We start from the raw sequence: 22,219 nt of genomic DNA, 5'->3' as shown, positions 1-22,219 counted from the left end.
GGTGAGGAGAATCCTCAACCCATCCCACATGATTTTTATATAATGCTGGAGCCTGGGCCACAGCCCATTTTCTGGCATAGGTGTATTTTTTTGCACACAATGTTATTCATCCGTGCTGCACTGTGTGCATTTTGTACTACAAAGGTTTTGCAACAGTAATTTAAATGTCTGTAGTCCAAAACTAGACAATATGTATTGTCTGGTTTGGAGACAGCAAACAAAGGATTGTTCATGGACGAGGTGCATGTTTAAATCACCCCTTGGTATTTAAGTTGATCTAGGAACTCCCTGACCTGTTTTTTAGATTCTTGTTTAACCGGATACTGTTTCTGGGCAGTTGGTTGATGTTTTAACTGGATCTTATGGTGAGGAGAATCCTCATCCCATCCCACATGAATTTTATATAATGCTGGAGCCTGGGCCACAGCCCATTTTCTGGCATAGGTGTATTGTTTTGTGAATAGGAATATGATTTGAGAAGGCTGGCATAACAATCTCTTCGCCATGTTGGCACTCCCTAACAAATTCAGGTGGCCAGTCTTTTTCAGCCAGAAGAATGTCATAACTCTTAGATAGTTTTTCCCAAAAGAGTGCTTTTATTTTCCTAGTTATGTCCCCCTCTATTCGAAGTGTTACTTCATATAACTTATGTGGTACACTAACACTGGTATCTGGAGATTCAGCCTGAATGCATTCATTCAGGTCCACTGTCTCCAGATGATCCTTCAGGATCTTGCAAGCTATGGTAATCTCTGCTGCGCTGTCCATCATTGTCTGGGCCCACTTCCCGCTCTTGAGTTGTGTCCTCAAGATCCTCGGCATGTCTGATTTTTAGACTTGCTACCTTCTTTTTGGTGAATTGAGTTTTCTTATTTTTTGGAACGTGTTGATCGTCTTTGGACTTCACACGTTCTTCCTTGTGTTCTGATCAGCCTCTTCTTTCGGATTTCTGCAAGGAAGTCTGAAAGGTATGAGAGGAACGTGTATCAGTATCTTGATATCTATCAGGTTTTCTCAAATTATCCCTGTTTCTGAGGTTATACCTCTTTTCAGAGGGCTCAATTTGAGGAGACCTACCTCTGGATTGAGAATGCTACTCTTTAGGAAGTGTCTGTCTACTATTTTCCCACTTCTTTTTAGGAGTAGTGAGTGTGTTTTTAATAAAAACTTTTTCAGGATTTTCTGTTAGTTCCGGCTTTACTGGTTTCCCTCCCAAACTATCTCCTCCTAGTTCTTCATAGGATTTTTCTATTATTCTGGCCAGTTCATATTGTTGCTCAGTTACATCAAGTTCTCCTAGTTTTTTGCGGATTGCCACAGATGCTGCTTCATCTTTATTATTAGCTAATATTATAGCTGAGACCTGTTTGAAATCTTTCAGTAATTTCATACCCAGATTTAAAGCAGGCTCTGCTCCATATTCATTTTTAATTTGTTTCAGGGCGTCTGGTATTACCGCCATGGATGGAACACCATGTGTTTTTGTGTAGATTGCAGCAAAGACTGTACCCCATGTGTCACGGTCCTCCAGGTGTGGTGCGATCCCCATTGGTAAACAGATTGTAAGAATCCTGTGTTTCTCATAAGGTGTACTATCAGGAAATACTGCCTCAATTTGAGTAATGTTTTGAGCTTACCAGAATGGAATTTGTTCCCTTTTTGTGGGTAATTTACCAATGACAGCTTGTATAGTCTGTGGTGTCATTTTGCTTGTGTTCCCCGATGTGGAATTCTTATAGCAGGTTGGACTGTTAGAGTCTGCATGACATATTGTACCAATTGTCTATGGATTTTAATTAATTGTTTTAGCTGAGCTAATAGTTCTGTACCTGTCATTTGTTCAATGGCAGGATGTGATGTATAGCTAGCTAGTACCGGCCATGTTGCTTCTGGTCTACCTAGTGGACCAAGCCTGGTAATGTGATTTTGATGTTGTAGGGTGCCTTTAAACCAGAGCTGATGCTCATGGTAAGTTAGTGGAATTTCAATGTCCTCGAAAGGAACTTTTTCCGCTGGATGTTCCTCTATCTTATAGAAGTGGAACACATGTGTTATTGGATTTTCTTGTGGAAAGATAATCCATGAATAGAATACCTCTGTCTGCCGATATTCATGTGCCTCTATGACAAAAATTACCCTACCACCTTTTGCAGATACGCCATTTTCTATGACCTTTTGTTATCCGCACCTTTTCCAGGATGTTTATAGCATCCGCATCGTCATATCGGAAACATGTAACGTCAAGACCTGGTTGATTTGCATTTACTGCAGTTCCACTTTCCCTGGGATTATCCTCATTGGTATCCGACATTTTGTTGAAAGTTTTGCAGAGCAAGTTTCAAGGAAATAAAGATAAGGTGCACAATATTTTGGAACACTGTATCCTTCAACGTTAAACAAACCAAAAACTAATAAATAGGATTTTTCGTCCTACTCAGTAATGGCAGATTTATTATCCTTCAACCCATTCCAGACGTCTATTGGAGAATTTTACGGGATAAAGGGGTCTCTATGAAAAGCACGACTGAGTTACTCTAGTATCTAGCGTTAAATTAGTGCCTTACCAAACGTTGGGCGCCATGTAGTGTAGTTCCTATATTCCCAATAGGCTCTGCGCATTGGAATAATATATCCTATAGATTTGACGTAGGACTTATGTCTATTAGGTCTCTACAGCCGCGGTCGGTAGTAGGAGTTTCTGCAGGGCTGTGACGAGGGGAGGGGGAGGGGCAGGGTGGGGGGTAGTAATGTATGGATCACGGAGTTTAACAGGTAAGTAAACATAAATAAATAAAACATTTTTTTTGCGCGCACTACATAGCATTTGGTGATGCAGTGCATGCAACGAAATTCATTTTATTTATTTATATGTTTACTTACCTGTTAAACTCTGTAATCCATACATTACTACCCCCCACCCTGCCCCTCCCCCTCCCCACGTCACCGCCCTGCAGAAACTCCTACTACCGACCGCGGCTGGGTCTCTATCAAATATATTAGACTTAATTGTGAATGACAGCTAGCTCAGAGGTCACTAGAAAATTTCTTGAGTTCACAAGAAGGGATTTCGTTTCTGACAACCGCATAAACATGACAACTTTGTTTCCCCAAGATAAAACTGATCTTCAGAGTCGTGGAAACAATAGATAGATATTTTACTCAGTCATTTGTTGCATGCTTCGTTTCACCAGAGGTGCAGAGAAATACAGAGACAGGCGTTTTCAATAAAAGGTATTTATTGAACACTCTTCTTTCTTAAGCAGAAGAAATGAACTGCTACAATCGTAATACTGGTTGTAAAGTATAATGCGTACAGTAAAAAGAGTAGGATAAAATAATACTGTAAGAGCATTGTATGGCTCCTAGACCATAGTTAAATACATACATAAATAACAAAGGCTAAAAAGTACTCAACTGGTGCGTCTAAAATACGCCTACCCCGATGTACCTAATCTAAGCCTAGTACGAGGGAAGGAATAAGTGAGGTGTAGCCTAAATGTAGTATTCTTTGCCAAGAATCTATCCAAGATTTCTCTAAGGGTCTAATCAGCTCCGTACCTTGGTTTAGAATGAAAAAAGTCAGGCTCAGGACTCGATTTCCCAACAACCCGCAAGGGTAGCTTGGAAACACTGGAGCTGGATTTCTTGCCAAGAGAAAAGACAGCGTCTCTCTCAGTGCGTCTGCTGGAGGGTTGGCTTCCTTCTGCACTTGCTGTAGCAGGATGCGTCGGGCAAGTAGATAGTCGAACTGCTCCAAACCACTGTGTGTTTGCTATGGCAAGTGTGGGCATATATATACCTTGAAGGTGCCGAGTTTGAGGTAAAGGTGGACATAATACCGACATCAAAGAGTCTCAGTTCTTTGAAAACTCCATGAGGTCTTGGACAAGTCAGTATTCAAGCAAGGGGAAGTCCCTAGCTGCTGAAGCCGAGTTTTCCAAGAAATCATTGTAGATTTTTCGGAACTAGTGGAAGTAGCCCTGCTGTATTTGGACTGCGTGAGCTATGTCAAAATATGGTTATGATTTCTATACCTATATAAGGATATGGTGATTTATACCTATATAAGGGCATGAATCTGGAAAATTACAGTAGGGTCCTAAAATGTTATACAACACCGGGGGTGATCCATGGGCGTTTTCCCATGCAACACCCATGGAATTTGATGCTGCCCATATTTACAAAATGATGTAAATCTGGGAAAGTGCCAAATTTGTACGCCTCCTGAGGTGAGGTGTAAAGAGGGAAAAGTATGTTTATTTCTCCTCAGTTTTTTCCGCTTTCCATTCTGCAGCACACAGAAAGAGGAAACGCCTCTTAGGATTGTCTTTGTGCAGGAATGTGCCCCTTCCTGCACAAAAACAATCCGGCCTGAAATGGAGGCACCCTTGCACCATATTGCAAGGGGGACTACATTGCCCTAGACTACCAGAACTGTGCGAGCACAGGCAGAAAGGACAGTAATGCAACATATTGCTTAAATACTGTGCATTCCTGTCCTTTCACTTTGGCGTAGGACAGCACAGCAAGGTGCCTTGCTGCACTGACCTATGCCAAAATGCCATAAATGAGGCCATTAATGTTCCCAAATTTCCAAGGCCTCTGCAACCTGGAAAAGCCACTCAGTCCTGGAATGGGATTTACTTCTGCATGATTTCACCCAATCATGGGAGTAAAGCTGCACATGAATACATAGATTAAAATGTGCAAAGGCAACTTTTGTGAATAGCTTGTACTTGTTAATTCAGCCGATTGCATGGGTAAGTTAAACTTTAACCGCAATATCATATTGAAAAAAATATGAAGCCACAACATTTGGGTAACAATTGCTGTAGTAGAACAAGTTAGTACTAATTTCCTCGCAAAGTGTGCACCGCACAACACACAAAACCACCACCAATGCAAAAAAAAATCACTCCTTTCTTAAAACTCCACAGACAGGCAGTAAAATAATCCCTAGGCTGCATATTTACTTCATTAAAATAAAAACACTCAGGCACATATTTATTATTTTTTCATTCAGCACAACCCAGCAAGCCGCCTTGTTGGGCTGCACTGCATGAAAGGGAAAGGGCAGGAATGCCCCTTATTTAACATAACCCGGTGAAATCCTGTTCTTTCCTAGTGCTGGCACACTTTTGGATACTTATCGCCAACTCATGCATCATTGCGCCATGGTGCAAGGATGCCTGGGTGGTATGCAGGATTGTTTTTGTGCAGGAAGGGGCACCTTAAATGCATTTTCCTGTTTCTATGTGTGCTGCATGCAGCACATGTAGAAAGAGGAAAAATGAGGAGAAATAAAGATATCTCTCCATATCTTTCCTTGTTACGCCTGACCTGTGGAAGCATCTCACTTTGACGTATTCCCAGGTCTACCACTAATGGTAAATCTGAGAATGTGCTAAAATCCATAGGTTGATGCATGGGAGCACCCATTCTCCACCCATGGAACGCCTCCTTGCGACTGAGTAACGCAAGGCAGCGATTTGCACTGCCTTGCGTTATTTCAGATTTAGAAAGCCATGCAGGGCCACACAATGTGGATTTGCATTGCTTAATAAATCTTACTTAGGTTTTGCGCCCCCTTGCATGGTGCAAGGGCGACACAACAGCGTGATAAATATGACTCTCAATGCCTCTGCAATACAAACAGAATGCAGCAAATCCAGACAAACTAAACGAAACACAAGTGGGAATGTCCTTGTTTCGTCATCAGTTAATAAGAGACACCTTCTCATTAAGCCAAAGCATTAACCTTCCCTGAACAATGTTACCTCAAGCTAAGCGCCTCTGGCCCTTGCAAAACAGCATATGATTAATCAATATGAAAACAAACGGCAGTATCTCAGGTAGCGATAAAAGACATCCCTCAAAATAAAAATAAACACACCACAGCAAGTCAAAAGTAGACTATTTCAACCAGTGAAAAGCAAAAATATTTTTAGTCAATGCAAATGACTTCCCGCCTTTGTAATAAAAAAAACCTCTTCACTAAGGAGTAAATAATAAAAAAAACACACAATTATCAATGCACACATCATGACACCCCCTGCCACCCACATACTTTAAAAACATACAGTGATGGGCTCCTTTGAGATGTAGGTGAAAGTGACGAACTGAGCGCAGTCACAAAATATTTAACGTGTTTACATTTAATCGAATTCCACGCAGATGTATTTAATTAAAGATGCCAGATGTGCAGGTCGTAACATATCGTACAATATAGCACAATAATTACCTTTGCACAACATATACCATACAACATATGACATGAAACATAGGATGACATGTTATTATATGTAACAACAGCACTTCTTGCTGATGGTCCCACACACCACGGTCATCCGGACTCATCAACTAAATTCTCTCTGATTCGTTTTTGTGGCGTGTTAAATGTCCATTGGTAATGTGTGACATGCTGGCTGAGGAGTATGTTATCTCGTTATTTCTGCACGCAGCATATTTCCGAGAGCACCTGCTCCAGTCAGGGCGTCCCTTCCCGAAGAGATGTGAATGAAAAGTGCTGCCTCAGAAAGGTGCTCATAATAAAGCTTTAACCAGTCTCTCTCCAGGCGCGCGGCTTCTATGCCAGGGGTTATTAACCCGTGACTGTGACGAGACCCGGGGTTTATCACTGCCAGCTCTTCTGCTTCACGTTCCCTGGTCAGTGCGTCTGTCTCGTCTCAGAGATATCTGTCTGCCTGACCTCCCTCCTCCGGGTACCGGACTGTCTCTGAAGCACGGCATCCCTCTGCAGCACCTTTACTGACTCCACTCTGTATTCGTTTCCTCTCTGTGGCGTCTCGAGCTTTTCACCGAAAGTCCCCTTATTTTGAGTGGTCTGGTCCTTCGCCCACACTGTGCTCGAACCGGCAACCCCACTTAGCGGGGGGAGGGGGGGGCGGGTTGGTTTCCCTGCTGCCGCTTCCCTCGCGCACGTGTGCGGCTGGGGCTGAGGTAGATGTCAGGCTTCAACAAAGGCGGGAATGAATGGAGCGAGTGGCGGAGGCAGGGCAGGGAGAGGCAGCTGCTTCGCTGCCATTGGCCGCCGCCTTGCTGTTTAAAGATAAGTGCTTGGAGCATCTTTACTAAACTCGGGCAGGCAGAGGATTACTCCAGAGGAGCGTCAAATCCCACTCTGTCTCGCGCTCAACAAGCACCGAGCGCAGGGGCTCGCGGCATCCGCTCTGACAGCCGCGATGGACGGCACACTTTTCGAAATCATTATTGACGAATTTGACGCCAACTGCAGCCTTTTAGACGCACTGCAAGATGCTTTTTTAGAGAACACCCCATTCTCCTTTCTGAGCTTAAATGGTAAGGGTCCAGGGAAGGCCAGAAGTGCTATAGGGCTGTATTTTGTGTTCTTTTTCAGTTTACAGTCTGCAGCACTAACCTCTCTCTATGTTTGTGTGTCTTTCAAGGTTCCTATTGCAATGCCACCACTGACCAAATAGGCACCTGCTGGCCCAGGAGTGGAGCTGGGGAACTCGTTGAAAGACCCTGCCCGGAGTACTTCAATGGGATCCGCTACAACACCACCAGTAAGTGCGCACCATTACTCACACCTGTTTATGGACTAAAAAAATGCAAATACTTTCTCAAAAATGGGAATACACCTGCGTCCAATTGAATGTTTAGGGCATTTTTTGAATTTGATAAAGGGGACTTTGTAAGTGTAACACGGTTATACTACAAGCATACAAATCCCTACCACAGCTAACCCGTGGGTAGTTTACATGCAATAAGGATACACAAAACATAGTTGAATTAGCAATTATTGACAGTGCTTTTAACTTTTATGGGCATCGTCAGGTTGGGAGCTTTCAGTCCCAACATGAGCAAAGCATTACGATCTTGGAAAAAATGTGTCCGTTAATATAATTTTTGATGATGTGGAATACTTCTGCGCTCTAGTGTTAAAGCACTTTGTGAAAAAAGTAATGTTAAAATGTGGAGCTCCTAGACGTGATTAACAGTGGCTTGTTGAGCTGCACACATTATTCTCATAGCATCTAAAGTACTTTTAATGTTTGTTTCCAATGTAGACAACTTTCTGTCGTGCAGTCCGTAGAAAATTTAAACAGAAACATTGCTTGACAGATGAACATGGATACGAATAAATGCCTGCAGTTTCCTTTCCTCTCTTAGAACGTGTTTTTTTTTACTTAAGAGAAGACAAAATATGCACGAAATCAATTTATTTTTCAAAGTTTTCGGCAGTAGAAACAGCAGGCACCGAACACTGTGCCATGGTGTGTGTGTTTGTGTGAGGTGTTCCTGCGTATTTGTGAATTATGTTTCTATATGTGCGAGAGTTAGTGTGATATGTGTGTAATTCTTCAGTGCACGTGTACATAAAGCTTCACTTTGAGTAGGGGTTTAGGACTTCAGAGCTCCTCCCTACTTCTCCAAAGATGTCTCTGAGACATCCATTGCCATTGTTATATATTACTGGTTCCAGCAGTTTATTTCACCTCAGCTTTTGCTGCAAGGCCAATCGTTCCAGGCCATTGACTCCCTAGTTGCCAGAAGGGTGTTTCTTGTTCAACCGGGTTCTTTTCCTGGTGTGCAGTAATGAAATCAAAGGTAGGTCCCTTCATGCATTCCTTTTCAAAATGCAGTAGTCAAGCAGCACAAATGAATAACCTGGCCACATCATCTGTAATTCACAGTTCCTGCATCTGTGATTGTAAATCAGTGGTGAGCGCTTTCAGAGTTCCAAGAGGAGGTTCCTTCGAGAACGCCTGGGGGGTTGCGCTCTGTCATTTCTTTACCTCTGTCTTTGCTTTCTGCAGGCACTGAGTTTTACACCGGTTCTATGGAAACAAACGAGCCTGCAAATATTCCTCGTTTCCCTTTGCACAGCGGTCCCTCTGTGCATCATCATCCTAAAGCAGCAGGAACCCTATTTAGCCTCAGAGTTCAGTTGCAGATATTCCCGCCAATGCCAGCCTTCATTTAAAGTTCATTTGTCGTGTATGATTCAATTGCTTACATTAGAATCAGGAAACATGATTTCTAATCCTAGCTTCTGCAGCGGACTAGGATGCGTTATCCTTGGCATGTCTCTTTAATACTTATGCCTTAATTGCCTTAAATCACAACTCTGGGAATAATTGTAAACTGAAAAGAGCACCAACATTATCACTTAATTAAAAGAGTCACAGGGTGTTAAGACAGAAGTTGCTCAGTGGTAATTCAAAGGATGACAGTGACCTCTGTACTCCCTGTGATGCACATTCCTCCAGCAATTCAAAAGACCCCCACCCCGCCAATGCCCCATTGTCTTCTTGAACAGTGTTGGCAAACTGGCAACTCCACAGTTTATGGTGAGGAATGTAAACACATTTTCGGGGTGCTACAACGTAATTCCCTCTTGGCTTCATTACGAGAAAGTGGGAGTGTTAATTCTGCACCTTAGAAGTTAACAATGCTAGGGACAACATTAACTCTGGGGGTGGTGATTTATCAGCAATTCTGGATTCACCCATAGAACCCTCTTAAAAATTATCAGTGGAATCTGTAGTTCTGGGCCCGACTGTGCTGGTAATTCCTCATTCTCCCCTACAGTCTGCCCCTAGATAAAATTCAGAGGTCAGTCAAAACTCCATGGACCCCATAATCCCAACGGTTCAGGCAAGTTTATTGCCCCCATCGAAAATACAGGTCTCTTAAACTTTGGAGGTCAAATTGTCAGATATTGCATTTTTAAGTTTTGCAAAATAGCATGTGGGCGGTGTTTTCCCCCTGTTTAAATAGGTAATAAGGAGGAGAGCATAATTTGTTAGCTTTAATTTTTTTTAACCACATTTTGAAAATATGTTCATTTTCAAATATTACTATTTTCTAAATGATATGGTTTTGGCTGTTTCATTATCAGAACGAGCTATAAATCATGATACAATTAACGTCAGCAAATGTAGCCATTTTAAAAATTATTAAATGCTAAATATTTTTCAGAACAAACAAGTTGTCACTGGTTTGTGCCACTTGTAACACAGTTCAATAAGGGAGCAAAGCTGCATCACTGAAAAGTTTAACCCCTTCGGTGCTGATGACGGCTTCCAGTGGTCATGAGTTACGGTGCTCGTGTGCTGATGACGGCTGGGAGCCTTCATGACCACACCCGCAATCGGAATGTTCAGTACCGGCGCGGAATTCCAGCCGCAGCCAAGGTGTTAATGCAGCTAAAAAATAACAATACAACAGATTTATAAAACATATTAAGCATCCTTGAGTCATGGAGCACAAAAATACCCTCAAAAACTCATCCCCTACTTCCTTGTACTAAATCTACCTATATTGATTCTATTAGGCATAGCGGCGAAACATAGAAAAATAGAAAGGGCCCATTGCACAAAGATTTTGCCATGAATAAGTGTGACTTACCCTTTCAATACTCCTGATTTACTAATGAATTAAAGGAGTATGCCAAGAATATGTAGCAAGTCAGGAGTTCTACTAGAGTAACATACTTTTTGAGAACTAGTCCCAATGTGTTTTCCTTCTTAGAAATACATTTTAGAAACAAAAAGTTGTATGTCCTTATTTTAGCTTCATTATACCGTTAAAAGCGACTGTGCACATCAATGTAAATGCTGCCGATTAAGGTAATGTGCACATTACAGTTTCATGTATAATATGATCACTTGTTACCAATAAGATTGGTAGATTGGCACATCAGTTCTCTTTTCCCTAACTTGCTTGCTTCTCATCTGAAATGATGAAATTGCTCTTAATTGGCAAGGTTTATGAAAGTGTTGGCAAATGTGATCGAAATTTACATGTGAAAAACAATCAATACATAGAAATTGGCCAGTCTTTAATCACAGAATGATGGTCAGCGGACAATTGCCACTGCAGATCAGATGTACTCCTGTGGATTAGCTTCCGTTTGGAAGCTTTATTTTGGTAGGAGTAATTGGATTAATTTCCCAACTAGGGTGTACATAGATTGGCATTCCTGGGTGGTTGACTACCAAAAAGTAGGGGAATACCCCGGTATTATCAGGAAGGAATACCCATAAATATTTTATTGGTTGTTTCCCACCATTAAATGCTACTCAAGTGAAAAACAATTTTAAATTCCTTTCAAGGGTGGAAAAGGAATGGGTAAACCCCAATATTTCAAGGAGGTCTGGTATGAGAGGTTTTTCCACTGGGAATATATTTTGTCTTTGGAAGATAAAAAAAAACCTGCCAAAATATGAGTGTTTGCATGATTTCATGTAGACTTCAGTGCATTGTCCTACACATGTACACTGCATTGGGATATGCATGGTGGGCCACGATTATGCATGGAAATCTAGAATGTATGTTGAGTTCTACTGCCAAATTTGCTTGGCATCTGTGAATCCCAGAAAAAGCTTAAAAGACCTCAAGTCAAGTGTGCAAGTGGTTGAAGCTTAGATATATGTGATTCCGGTGAATTGGGTACAGTAGGCACATGTGTACACCTTTAGCTGATCTTCTGTGGCAGATGTACTGACTGAATTCTGGAATGGGTGTCACCCATGGAAGGCGCACTTGTAGCACACCGGCACCCTGATACCTTTTATGGAGTCCTAACAAAGTATTGTGGTGGAATATTTATGGGGAGGCAGGGACTTCTATCTGCAGTTGGGAGGAAGGAAAGCCTCCCTGCAAGTGGCAGCTGCCTCAGAAAGGAGGTGGTGAGGCAGGCGGGGATGGTAATGGATTGAAAAATTATTATGAATACAAAAATAAATGTACCTTTTACTTCGCTGCCACGCTGCCTTTCCTCCGTCCTCTTCAGTCTGCTATATCACCGGAAGCACTCTGGCTTCGGGGTCTCCCAGCCAATCAGGATGCTGCAGAAAACAGTGTCATTATTGTTCTGAGTGTTCTGTGTGGATGCTCAGGCAGTGTCTGGTGAGGTTGGGCATGTTCTCCACAGGGCTGTGGAACAGAGCCCAATGGAGAGCATTCCAAGTGCGCATGATGGTTTGGCCGGCCCCAGAAGGCTGGCCAAACTGCCATGTGCACTTAGAGGAGTGCAAAGCACCCCTCACCCTCTTTGGCGTCACAGAGCCCAGCCCCCCACCCCCACCTGGCTCTGAGTGCCGCAAAGAAAAAAAAAATGATAATATGTTATCATTTTCTTTTTCTTTTGTGCACTGCTTAAATAGAACTGGGGCGACGTTCCTCCACCTTAGAGGAGGAGCCGCCACTGCTCCCTACCATTTCCTTCAGTTCTGATACCATATCAATGCAGGCCTCCATCTTTAGCAGGCATACTTTAAAAGCTCCCATGTCCTTAGTCAGCATTGCAGCGGCTTCTGAGTAATTCACAGAAGCCAAGCAGGCACAAAAGGAAACAGGTAGCATGGAGCGAGACAGAAGGGGTCCTAGAGTTGAGATTAGCTGGCAGGGCAGATCCCTGGATAGGGGAAAAATGACACCACAAAAGGATCCGGTATATAGTGCATGTATTATATTGGTCTCCATCAATAAAATATGTGTTAAGCTTTCTAAACATCCTAAAACAGATGATCATATGGGTATATGAGAATCTGTTTTAGGATGTTTAGGATGGGATAAGGGAATACATGAGAATACACAATAGGTAAAACCGTCACGGAGACTCCCTCAAAGTTAAATCATTACAGCTAATATTTATGCCAATAAGGTGAATATCTAATTTCTCTTGTTGAACTATGGTAAGGTAAGAGTAAATAATGATGTGGGAAATATTGTATCATAAGTGTGCCCTTTTTGGCATTTTGCATAGATACGATAATATCAACTTTTAATAATAATCAGATGATTTTCCTCGTAAGCAAATAGTTGTTGGGATAGGAGATAGACTAGTGAAAGTGTACAATAAAATCTCTAAAGAATTGGGGGGGATTATGTTTCCCATAAGCGATCAAAGATTTGCCCATTCCAGTACACAATAAGAATGTTGAGTGGGAACAAGATATTATTCTGACCTCATCAGTAATCTTGTGGGTTTAAGAAATAACAAATCATTTGTGTCGAATTTTGAAAGCTATATAATGGAATGAAAAACGCTCACCGGCTGATCTAAAGTTCCGGGCCGTCATTTCAATCAATGAATACCAGGCTAGAAACAAAAACACACCAAGATAAACCAATTAAATAAACTCTAGGATTAACAGGAAATTGGAAAGAAAGAGGACAGTAATTTTAAGTAAACCCAATAGAGCACAAAGCAATTTAATCTGATGACCTGTGCTACTTTAATATACCTGGATGATTTGTAGCTTTTTAAGTAGAAAATATTTAAACTATATTACAGTGGACCTAAATTAGAAAATGAGTTAGTTTAGTTAAAGTAAATAGCACAAGCCTAAAAACAATGACTGTATATTTAAACTACGAATATTTGCAAATGCAAATTTCAATGTTTCGATTTGATCTTCCAACAGGTGTTGGGACTGTTTCCCCCAAAAATAATAAACCTGCACTTGCAAAATCAGGCCTCTGCAACATGCATAGTTGTGCCTTTTCCCATATCAAACAGCATTGAATGAGTCTGTTTGGAAAGCATAACAGCTGCATCTTGCCGGTACACTATTTGGACAGGCATAGTACTTTTTGGGGTTGTCATTTACACAGTGCAAAATTGTGCACATAGCACAATTCTCAATTGCAACAATCCAAAGTCCCTGTGCAGTGGTACATGTTTTCTTTTTAATTTATTGTCTACATGGAAAACAGTTTTCACTTACCTTAGTATACATCCCAAAGAAGTTTGTAGGTTTTCTTTTCACGTCACCACAATGGTAAGCAATTTACTTCTGCTCACCCAGAAGTGAATCACCAACCGCTTCCAGGGCGGGAAATAGGACGTCTGTTTTCTACCCATTGCATGGGCTTTACTTCCATTGGATGGTATGGGATCATGGGGTAATATCCCAAAGGATTATAATGATTGTGCAACTGAAGAGTCACATTTTGTTAATCCTTGTATCTAAAAATCCAGCTATTTGTGCTTTTCAATCCATGTTCACTTGTGAAATCGGATTCATAGAGGCTGATCCCCCAAAGTTTTTTTTCTGTAACAAATTGTATATTATTCCTGACATAATTGTAACCTAACTTTGAATTTCAAGGAGTAAGGCATACGTTCTCAGGGGAATAAAAACCTTAGTAAATCAAGCCCTTAAGGTAGCTCTTCATTGCCTTTAAAATACATATCTGAATGGCACCATTTTCGCAAGGTTCCTCAAATGTATTACACTATGTTGCTGTCCAGTCTTACCCTTGTTTCATGGATTAGAATCTTTAACAATCCTCACTCGTCACATAACAAATATTCCTACTCCAAATTGTATGCTTAATTTCTATTAGACAACTAAGGTGATATTTCACAAACACTAAATCTGTTCACCAAAAACTTTCCTTGAAGTGGTAGATTCTATTTTAAACTATCTTACATCACACAAAATACATGTTTTGGGGAATTTTCAACTACATTGACAAGAAACTGATCATCTCCAGCCGACAACACCTTTCTTGCAGTAAGTATAACATTCATCAGGATATAGGAAGGAAATAACTCTAAAACAATTCTTTTCAGGAAGTGCACCAGAGGTTTAGAAATTCATAACTCCAGACATCTGGAAAATTCTTTATAATGAGGCAGGCACATCTATAAAATACTTTTTACTCCTTAGTGCTGTCTTCCAGACTGAGAACTGCTTTTCCCCCAAAGTAGGTTATAAACTGGTGGACTTCATTAATTGATGTCCCTTATAGTTTTTAAAATGGCTGCCTGGTTGCTCATATGCACTGCCTTTATTTCACTCGCACTACCTAATTGGTAAATTGTATTATATAATATGATATATCATTATATTATATTATATTATATTATATTATATTATATTATATTATATTATATTATATTATATTATATTATATTATAGTATATTATATTATATTATATTATATTATATTATATTATATTATATTATATTATATTAAAGCTTGCAATCTGTGTTTAAAAGCCTGAATCCAATTTCCTTATTGCAGGCAAGGTGTGACATCTCTAGCCTACTGTTATGATGAAATGATGTAGCTGCTCAAATTAAAAAAAAATATTATATCTGAGACGTGAAGTCTTAGTGCCAGCTTCCCCAGTAATCAGACATTGTGAAAGGAAGCACACAGAGTACAATAAAAAGCTGCAGTTCAAGCAATGAGTTTTTCATCCTTCAGATCTGTTTTTGTAAAACGAACTGTGATCAGCAGAAAGGAGATGTTTATGGCAACCTTTGTAGCTTTGTTTTTTTTTGCACTCTGAGGGTTATTTCTGGACTACATGTTTCTATACATTCTGAGCCACAGCATTGCTTAAATCTGACTACTATTAAACTGATGCTAATATATTTTTTTTACACAAATTACTAAATGTGTTTTGAGGTGCTTAATTTCACAGTACAACATATGTTCTTATTTGTCATGTCTGCAAATATGCTATCTCTAACGTACGAAAAAGAAACTCACCAAGGGCCTCATTATGAGTTTGGTGGTCTCGTGGGCCTCTGTATTGGCGATGGCGGTCCGAGCATGGTGAGCTCGGCGGTCCGGCCGCCGTATTATGATTTGGACAGATCAGCTTTGCGAAGACCGCCCATGGAGTGGTGCGGCCACCATCTGACCGCCGACCGCTGGGTTCGCAAACAGGAAAAGGCAGCCTCCATAGGACAGGGGAGCTGCACTGCAGTCCATATTATGAGTTGTCTGTTCATTGACCAGACACGGCGGTCCGACTGCCTACTTCAAGTTGGCGGTGACAAAGGATTTGGGGTATGTACTCCCCCCTTTCTTCTTCTACCAGGCAGATTCCAATGTGGATACCTTTCTCCAGGTCCCCCTTCACAGCAGGTTCATCACCCTAAGGATTATGACCCTATGTGCAGCGATCTTCAAGTGAATCCTTTTCACACCATATATACATTGCCAGGACAGCCCACATATGGGACAAACCCCGGTAATGGGTATATCGTATTGTGCCACATATATCATGCATATGTGTGCATCCAACACATATCCAGTCGAAATGCACTTACAGTCATCAATATATTTGGTAACAGCACTCACCACTGCTGAAAGATCCCGCTTCCACACTGCCGGCCTCGTAGTTGAGTCGTAATACGGTGGTCTTTAGACTGTCTGCGCTCTGGGCTGCTGGCAGGAGGAGAAATGGTCCCACAGCAGTGGGAACGCCGAACTCGAAATAAGGACATAAATATTTAAGTGGTTTGGAGGATGGGTGAGGGTGTGACCATGTGTTTTACGAAATAACATTCCCTCTGCTGTATGTTAGAATACATTCAAGTGAAATATAACCACTAATTAATTAATTCCCATACCAGTAGCATTATCTATTCACACAGAAAAACAAACTTACTACAGCTCCTAAAAATAGGTCAAAACTATATTTCTCCTTCTGCTGCGGATTACTATTTGATAGTTTCTTTCACTGCAGCAACTCTATTAGACATCTGCAACCTACTTCCTCTCTCTGTCATGCTTCCCGGAATGTGCCCCCCTTCCCCTGATGGAGTCCAATAAGGCCTGAAAGCAGCATTACTGTGTTATCAATATACGCAGCATTAAAATCATATAGTTTTCCTCTTCTATCCCAAGATTGTCATTTTTTTCTTCGAGTCCTTACCCTGTGTTAATCTACCACATTTAAAGGAGAAAGTAAGCTACTCAAGCTCAGAATCTCGCCATTGATCACTGTACTAAATACCCAGTGAATTCAATTCTGACAAATCCCTGTTTTTTAAGTCATAAAATATGTTTCTTTTATTTCTTAAATTTTTTTTATCCAAGATTCATGTTTACATTGTAGCCTTTTCCCAAATGTTGTTAAATATAAAGAATAAACATTTAAATTACACTCTAAGTTTAGCCAATATCAATATAATGGCACATTGGATGGGGTATAACATGAAAAGTTGTGGGACAGTGTAATCTTTAGGTGCAGACATGGTTTTTATCAAAACAGAATGTAGATTATACTGCAGTTATTACAGGAAACTGCTTTTGACATTTGGGAGACCAATTTGTTTTCCAGACAGTGCTGAGTGGAGGTTTTCAGGGAACATTTGAGTACCGTTTGTTCAATATTTCTATCTGAATTGTGAACTGCTTCTTGACTTAATGTAGTGCAATTGCCCTGTGATTAGTATCTATCAAATCATGTATTACTATTTGTGGACAATTCAGTTCTTTTTCAAGATATGTGATTGGACTGGGTCAGATTTTGGCAGCATTGGAAACCTTTTGTTAACATAAAGTTACAACATGGGAGCCCAGTTTTACCACCCCGCCATGCGGGGTACCATAGTTGAGAAAAACAGAACAATCCTGATAGCCCAAGTTTCGGCCTTTGACATGAATGTAAATGCAAAGCTATGGTTTCATGTTTGTCTGCAACCAAATTGTGGTGATTTTCTAGCTTAATTACCTTTGATTAGCACACCTGTGACTGACCAAATGCAAAGCTTCATCTCAGGGTCTGGCATCCTCTCACCAAGAGGATCGCTCTAAGGGCAGACACCTTTGATATTCCTCCAAAGAAGAATGTCTGAACCATCTAATTTACCTAGAGTTCCTTTTACTAAAGTGACTCTTAGAAGGAATCCACCACATATACGTGTAAAGTATTTGTAAACTACATGTTTTGGTGCCATACAAAAACTCCTTATTGATATAAATGAATTTCATCAGAGTATGCTTAAATATTTTTTAAGTGTCCATCTTTTAACCCAGCAGTGGTCATCTTGCTCTTCCTGTGGGCACGTTGGAACTCAAGTATATCCCTGTTATTAAACCTCTGATGATATAGCTCTCCAACTTATGCAATATTAGAGATGCCCCTTACAAAGATACATTAGGAGAACTGCTCACTTTGGACAGTGTCCTGTTTCTTAGAAGGTTTGCTTATCTATCCACTATTCTTACAGGGAGTATTCTGGAAAGTTATTGAAATTTCTTTGTTTTGAGTTGTTCAGCTACTAAAAGGAAGCAGCTGGTCGTACTTGGCATGGGGCAGTAAGATGATTCATGAGGAAATGAGCAGTAGATTAGTGTTGCGAATACACTATACCAACAATTAATCTTTATATAACTCCTTAGTATCAGTCTAAGTACTCAAAACGTTTTATATGTCAGCATTAGGAAGTGTGTACGTCCATTTTGTATGTGCTCATTAAATTTGTGGGGAAACACAGTTGTCTTTGAAGTATGTGTTGGCTGCTACTCCTGATGAGAATACTGCCCAATTTCTGTTCTTGTGTGCTTTTAGAAAAGGCAGAAATCCAAATGGTCAATTAATTAATTAATTAGGTTGCAGCTTTGTAAGCTTGGGCTAGATGCAACAGGTGACAGAGTTGTTTAAAATACATTCTAAATTACCAGTTAAAATATATAGTTTTCCAACATTGTTTGTAGTTAGAGCTGACTTTTTTCTTCTTAAAATCATGTCCCTTGCTCACTTTGCCACTGGATTCAAGCAAGCCGGGCTGAAGACGGCTGGAATGCCAGAAACCGGTCCTCGGAAGCTTGTTTCCGGTCCAGGGAAGACATGGCTTGGAAGTTCGGGCTGGACTGTTCCCATGAGGCACAGGGTCAGACTGATTTGCATATAGCCATGTCTGAACTGGGGTGGCAGAGTGGTCTAAAGAACGGTGATGGATTAAACCCAGATCTTTTGACTGGGTGTGGGTATTTGATTGATTCAGATGCTCCGTCCATCACCACCCCCTTTTGTACCGCTTTTGGCCGCCATAAGTGTGGCAGGGTATGCTCAGACGTGAGTCCCTTGCTCACTTTGCCACTGGATTCAAGCAAGCCGGGCTGAAGACGGTTGGAATGCCAGAAACCGGTCCTCGGAAGCTTGTTTCCGGTCCAGGGAAGACATGGCTTGGCAGTTCGGGCTGGACTGTTCCCATGAGGCACAGGGTCAGACTGATTTGCATAGAGCCATGTCTGAACTGGGGTGTCAGAGTGGGCTAAAGAACGGTGATGGATTAGGCCCATTTCTTTTGACTGTGTGTGAGTGTTTGATTGATTCAGATGCTCCGTCCATCACCACCTTCTTTTGTACCGCAATGATTTCATCAAGCAGGTAATTTCAAGCTTTGTACGTATAATGCAGCCCTACACACAGTGTGCACAGAAGGCAATCTAACCTCAGCCATATACATAGAATGTAAATATTTATACATTGTGTTTGGTATTTTTCAGTTTTTTAGAAGGTTTCAATCTCTATGCTGGATATCTTATTCTGCAACATTTATAAGATACCAGTGCCTCTTGTGCTGGTCGCATGAAGCGCAGCTGCCAAGCGTGTCATTTTAGGGGGGTGTAATTTGCACACTGTTCCAAGTCTAACATCTCAGAGAATGGATGATGATGCACTATTTAGTCATAGTTTCCCTGTTCTGAGGTGTGGTATGTGACATATCAAACAGCCTGGCTGCACAGATTGTGACATTGATTGTGCTATGATTCCACTCGCTGTGGTACGTCATCACATTCAGTGGAAGGTCTTCGTGCCACTAAATTATAACAGATTGTCTGATGAGGACTGTGGTGGCAAAAACGCTTGGGACTGCAATTTGCTGCCAAGTTGGATTCACATCTTCCTTTCTTTATTTTTGCCACATTTCAGTCCTTAATGTGTGAGGGTGAGCACAACCAATAGCCCAGATAGCCCCTTCGCCTAGCTAATGCTTAGTTCAATTGTATCTGTAAAGATGCATACCCCCCCACTCACAAACACACACACCTCTCATCCCTGTCACATATTTATGTTTCTCTACATGATAAAGAGGTTCAGTGTAAAATGATGAATCTTGGAGCAGGGAGAGCCCTCCCCTTCCAGGAGCTGCTGCAACAACAGTTTCGAGTTCTGATTTGTCTGGTAGAATGATTATATTACACTTAGAATTTGGGAGAAGATAGGAGTAATTTGTTGTGCGGATTCCAAGATCTTTGAGGGCAGGGGATATTAGAGTTGTGACACCAGCCATTGTTTGACTTGTGGTAGGTAAAATGCTAATGTGATTTGTCTAGGGCACTAATCCCCGAGAGGGTATCCAGGCGCTTTGGCAAGGAGTGTGCTCCCAATGTGCTTATATGAAGAGTCAGGTCTTCAACTTTTTGAGGACCTCAAGAAGAGAAAAGGAGACTGATGTTTTGAGGGAGGTTGTTCCATGTCTTGGGTGCCATGTAGGAGAATGAGCGACCTCCGGTCCCGCTTTTGCAGATGCAGGGAGTATGGGCGAGTGAGAGTGAGGGTCACAATAATCATTAATTTTGCAGTCCAAGGCCTCATTCTGCTTCCTAAACCGCCACCTGATGAATTTGTATGTCATAATTTGTTCAAATTTTTAAAGAGCTTTTTAAAATTGTTTTGAAATGATCACCCTTTTAATGTTTCATTAACAAAAGTATGTTTAAAATGTGATGTTCTCCATAGAGAACTGAATCAAATTAAAACTTGAAACTTGAATGAGATTTGCAAAGTTTTATTCTTAAATATCTCCAGGAGCAAAGTGCACAAAACACATTGGTCACAGAAATACCCCACAAACCATAACTTCCACATTTCTTGAAATTCCAAAATTGTGATAATCCCTCAAATATGATCGTCAAATAATAATTTGACACACCCTTATTCCTCCATGAATAACTTTTAATAATGTTCCCAAATGTTTGAACAGGCAATGTGGTTGTTAGTGCAATGGTTTCACAAATCTTTATGCAGATTTTACTGCACACTGCAGAATATATAAAGCAAAAATATATAAAGACGATTGTGGACTCCTAGATCAGGTTCCTTTTTCGTTTCCTATTTCTAGATACCTTTTCAGTTTAGAATACAGTGGAGGAAAACACATGTATTTGAACGTTTGTAATAGTTTATGTTTTTCAAAGAGTGCGTTTACTTTTTTTGCACATGGTAGAGGTCTTAGTGAAATATTGTAGTGACTTTCACCCATGCATACTGTTGTGCATTATGCTGACATTATTTGGATACTCCAAATTAAGGTTGTGGTTTATTTAATTTGTCCACTGAATTGTGATAGCAGCACATCTACTTTTCACGGTAATTGATTTTTCATGTTGCGCCTTTATGCTCAGCTGGTATCAATGAATACATAATAATAGCGATGATTTATTGGTGGCGTTTTATGCTGACTGTATATCTCTGTATCTCAGAGGGCCTGCATTGTGCTGCATAAATTGCATTGAACCAACAATCATGAACAGATAAGCTAGCTTGCAAGTTTCTGGAAATCGCCTGTCCAGTACAAATACAATTCCATGGGATTGAATTCGATTTACAGTTTCATTGTTCCATGCAAGATATTAACACGAGATAGAAAAGTTAAAAGGGGTGTTGCCTTCTCTTTCTAATTAAGCAAAGGCCCTAAATGCACACTACTACGGGCTCATTAGATTATGTAGAAGAGCGTTTGATTCAAATACCTTTCAAGCAGGTTCTAGTCTACCGTTTGTGCCGCAGGTGCAGTGGCACCTGGCCCCACTTCCCTGATGGGCCAATTGAACCTACCCCAAACGCAGTCAAAGAGGCTATTTTCATTGTTTGTGCCTGAACCCATGACATCCTTGCTTCGCTCCTCTTTCAAAACATTCAACAGTGAAGAGATATGATTACAAAAATTGTCAAAGTCAGTAGGTGTGGCTTTTGCAAAATGAAAAGTGCAATTGGTGTCTCAGTATTGGCAAATAGACATTTCACAGCTAGGGCCAGAGTCGGTAACATTATAAGCTGCGATACAGAAGTGGACTTTAGCTTGAAAGTGCAATGACTTAAAGCGATGAACATTTAGAGCCTTAATTAGACTATGGTGATAGTGATGAAATGGTTGTAAATGGAATTTGAGCATGGTTCAGTGGCGGTGCAGATTTAAAAGCGGAGCACAAAGTGCTCTCGCTCATGAGTGTTTTCAAGCTTAAATTCCTACCAGGATTTTAGATGGTGATAATTTGAATTGAATGTCGAGAAATTGTAGCAATAATGGTCCAAAATGGGGTTTCAATATAACTTACCTGTATTATTCCCCTTTTAGGGCATCCCTTCCAAATACCGAATCGTAACGGTATGTATGAATGTGTTGTGACCGTGAATGTCCTTGCAAAACATTCATATTTTACCACCGACTTCAAGTAGGTGGCA

At 40.8% G+C, this 22,219-nt stretch overlaps 1 protein-coding gene across 2 annotated transcripts in view; it reads left to right on the top strand.

Moving 5' to 3' along the window:
- The window catches only part of CRHR2 (corticotropin releasing hormone receptor 2), a 1,750,647-nt gene that overhangs the window by 680,031 nt on the left and 1,048,397 nt on the right, over positions 1-22,219 (top strand). The window contains exons 1-2 of one of the 2 annotated variants that reach the window (XM_086940890.1): positions 7,106-7,320; positions 7,428-7,547. In XM_086940890.1, the coding sequence (XP_086797016.1) occupies positions 7,203-7,320; positions 7,428-7,547 (238 nt within the window). In that variant the 5' untranslated portion in view covers positions 7,106-7,202. Of the gene's footprint in view, positions 1-7,105; positions 7,321-7,427; positions 7,548-22,219 lie in introns of those variants that run through there. The other variant, XM_086940889.1, reaches the window with a different exon arrangement.

The sequence above is a fragment of the Lissotriton vulgaris genome, chromosome 10, assembly GCF_964263255.1.
Source record: "Lissotriton vulgaris chromosome 10, aLisVul1.2, whole genome shotgun sequence".
In the NCBI taxonomy this organism is placed as follows: domain Eukaryota; kingdom Metazoa; phylum Chordata; class Amphibia; order Caudata; family Salamandridae; genus Lissotriton; species Lissotriton vulgaris.
The sequence above is the reverse complement of the archived record's forward strand: the minus strand, read 5'-3'. Positions and strand labels throughout refer to the sequence as shown.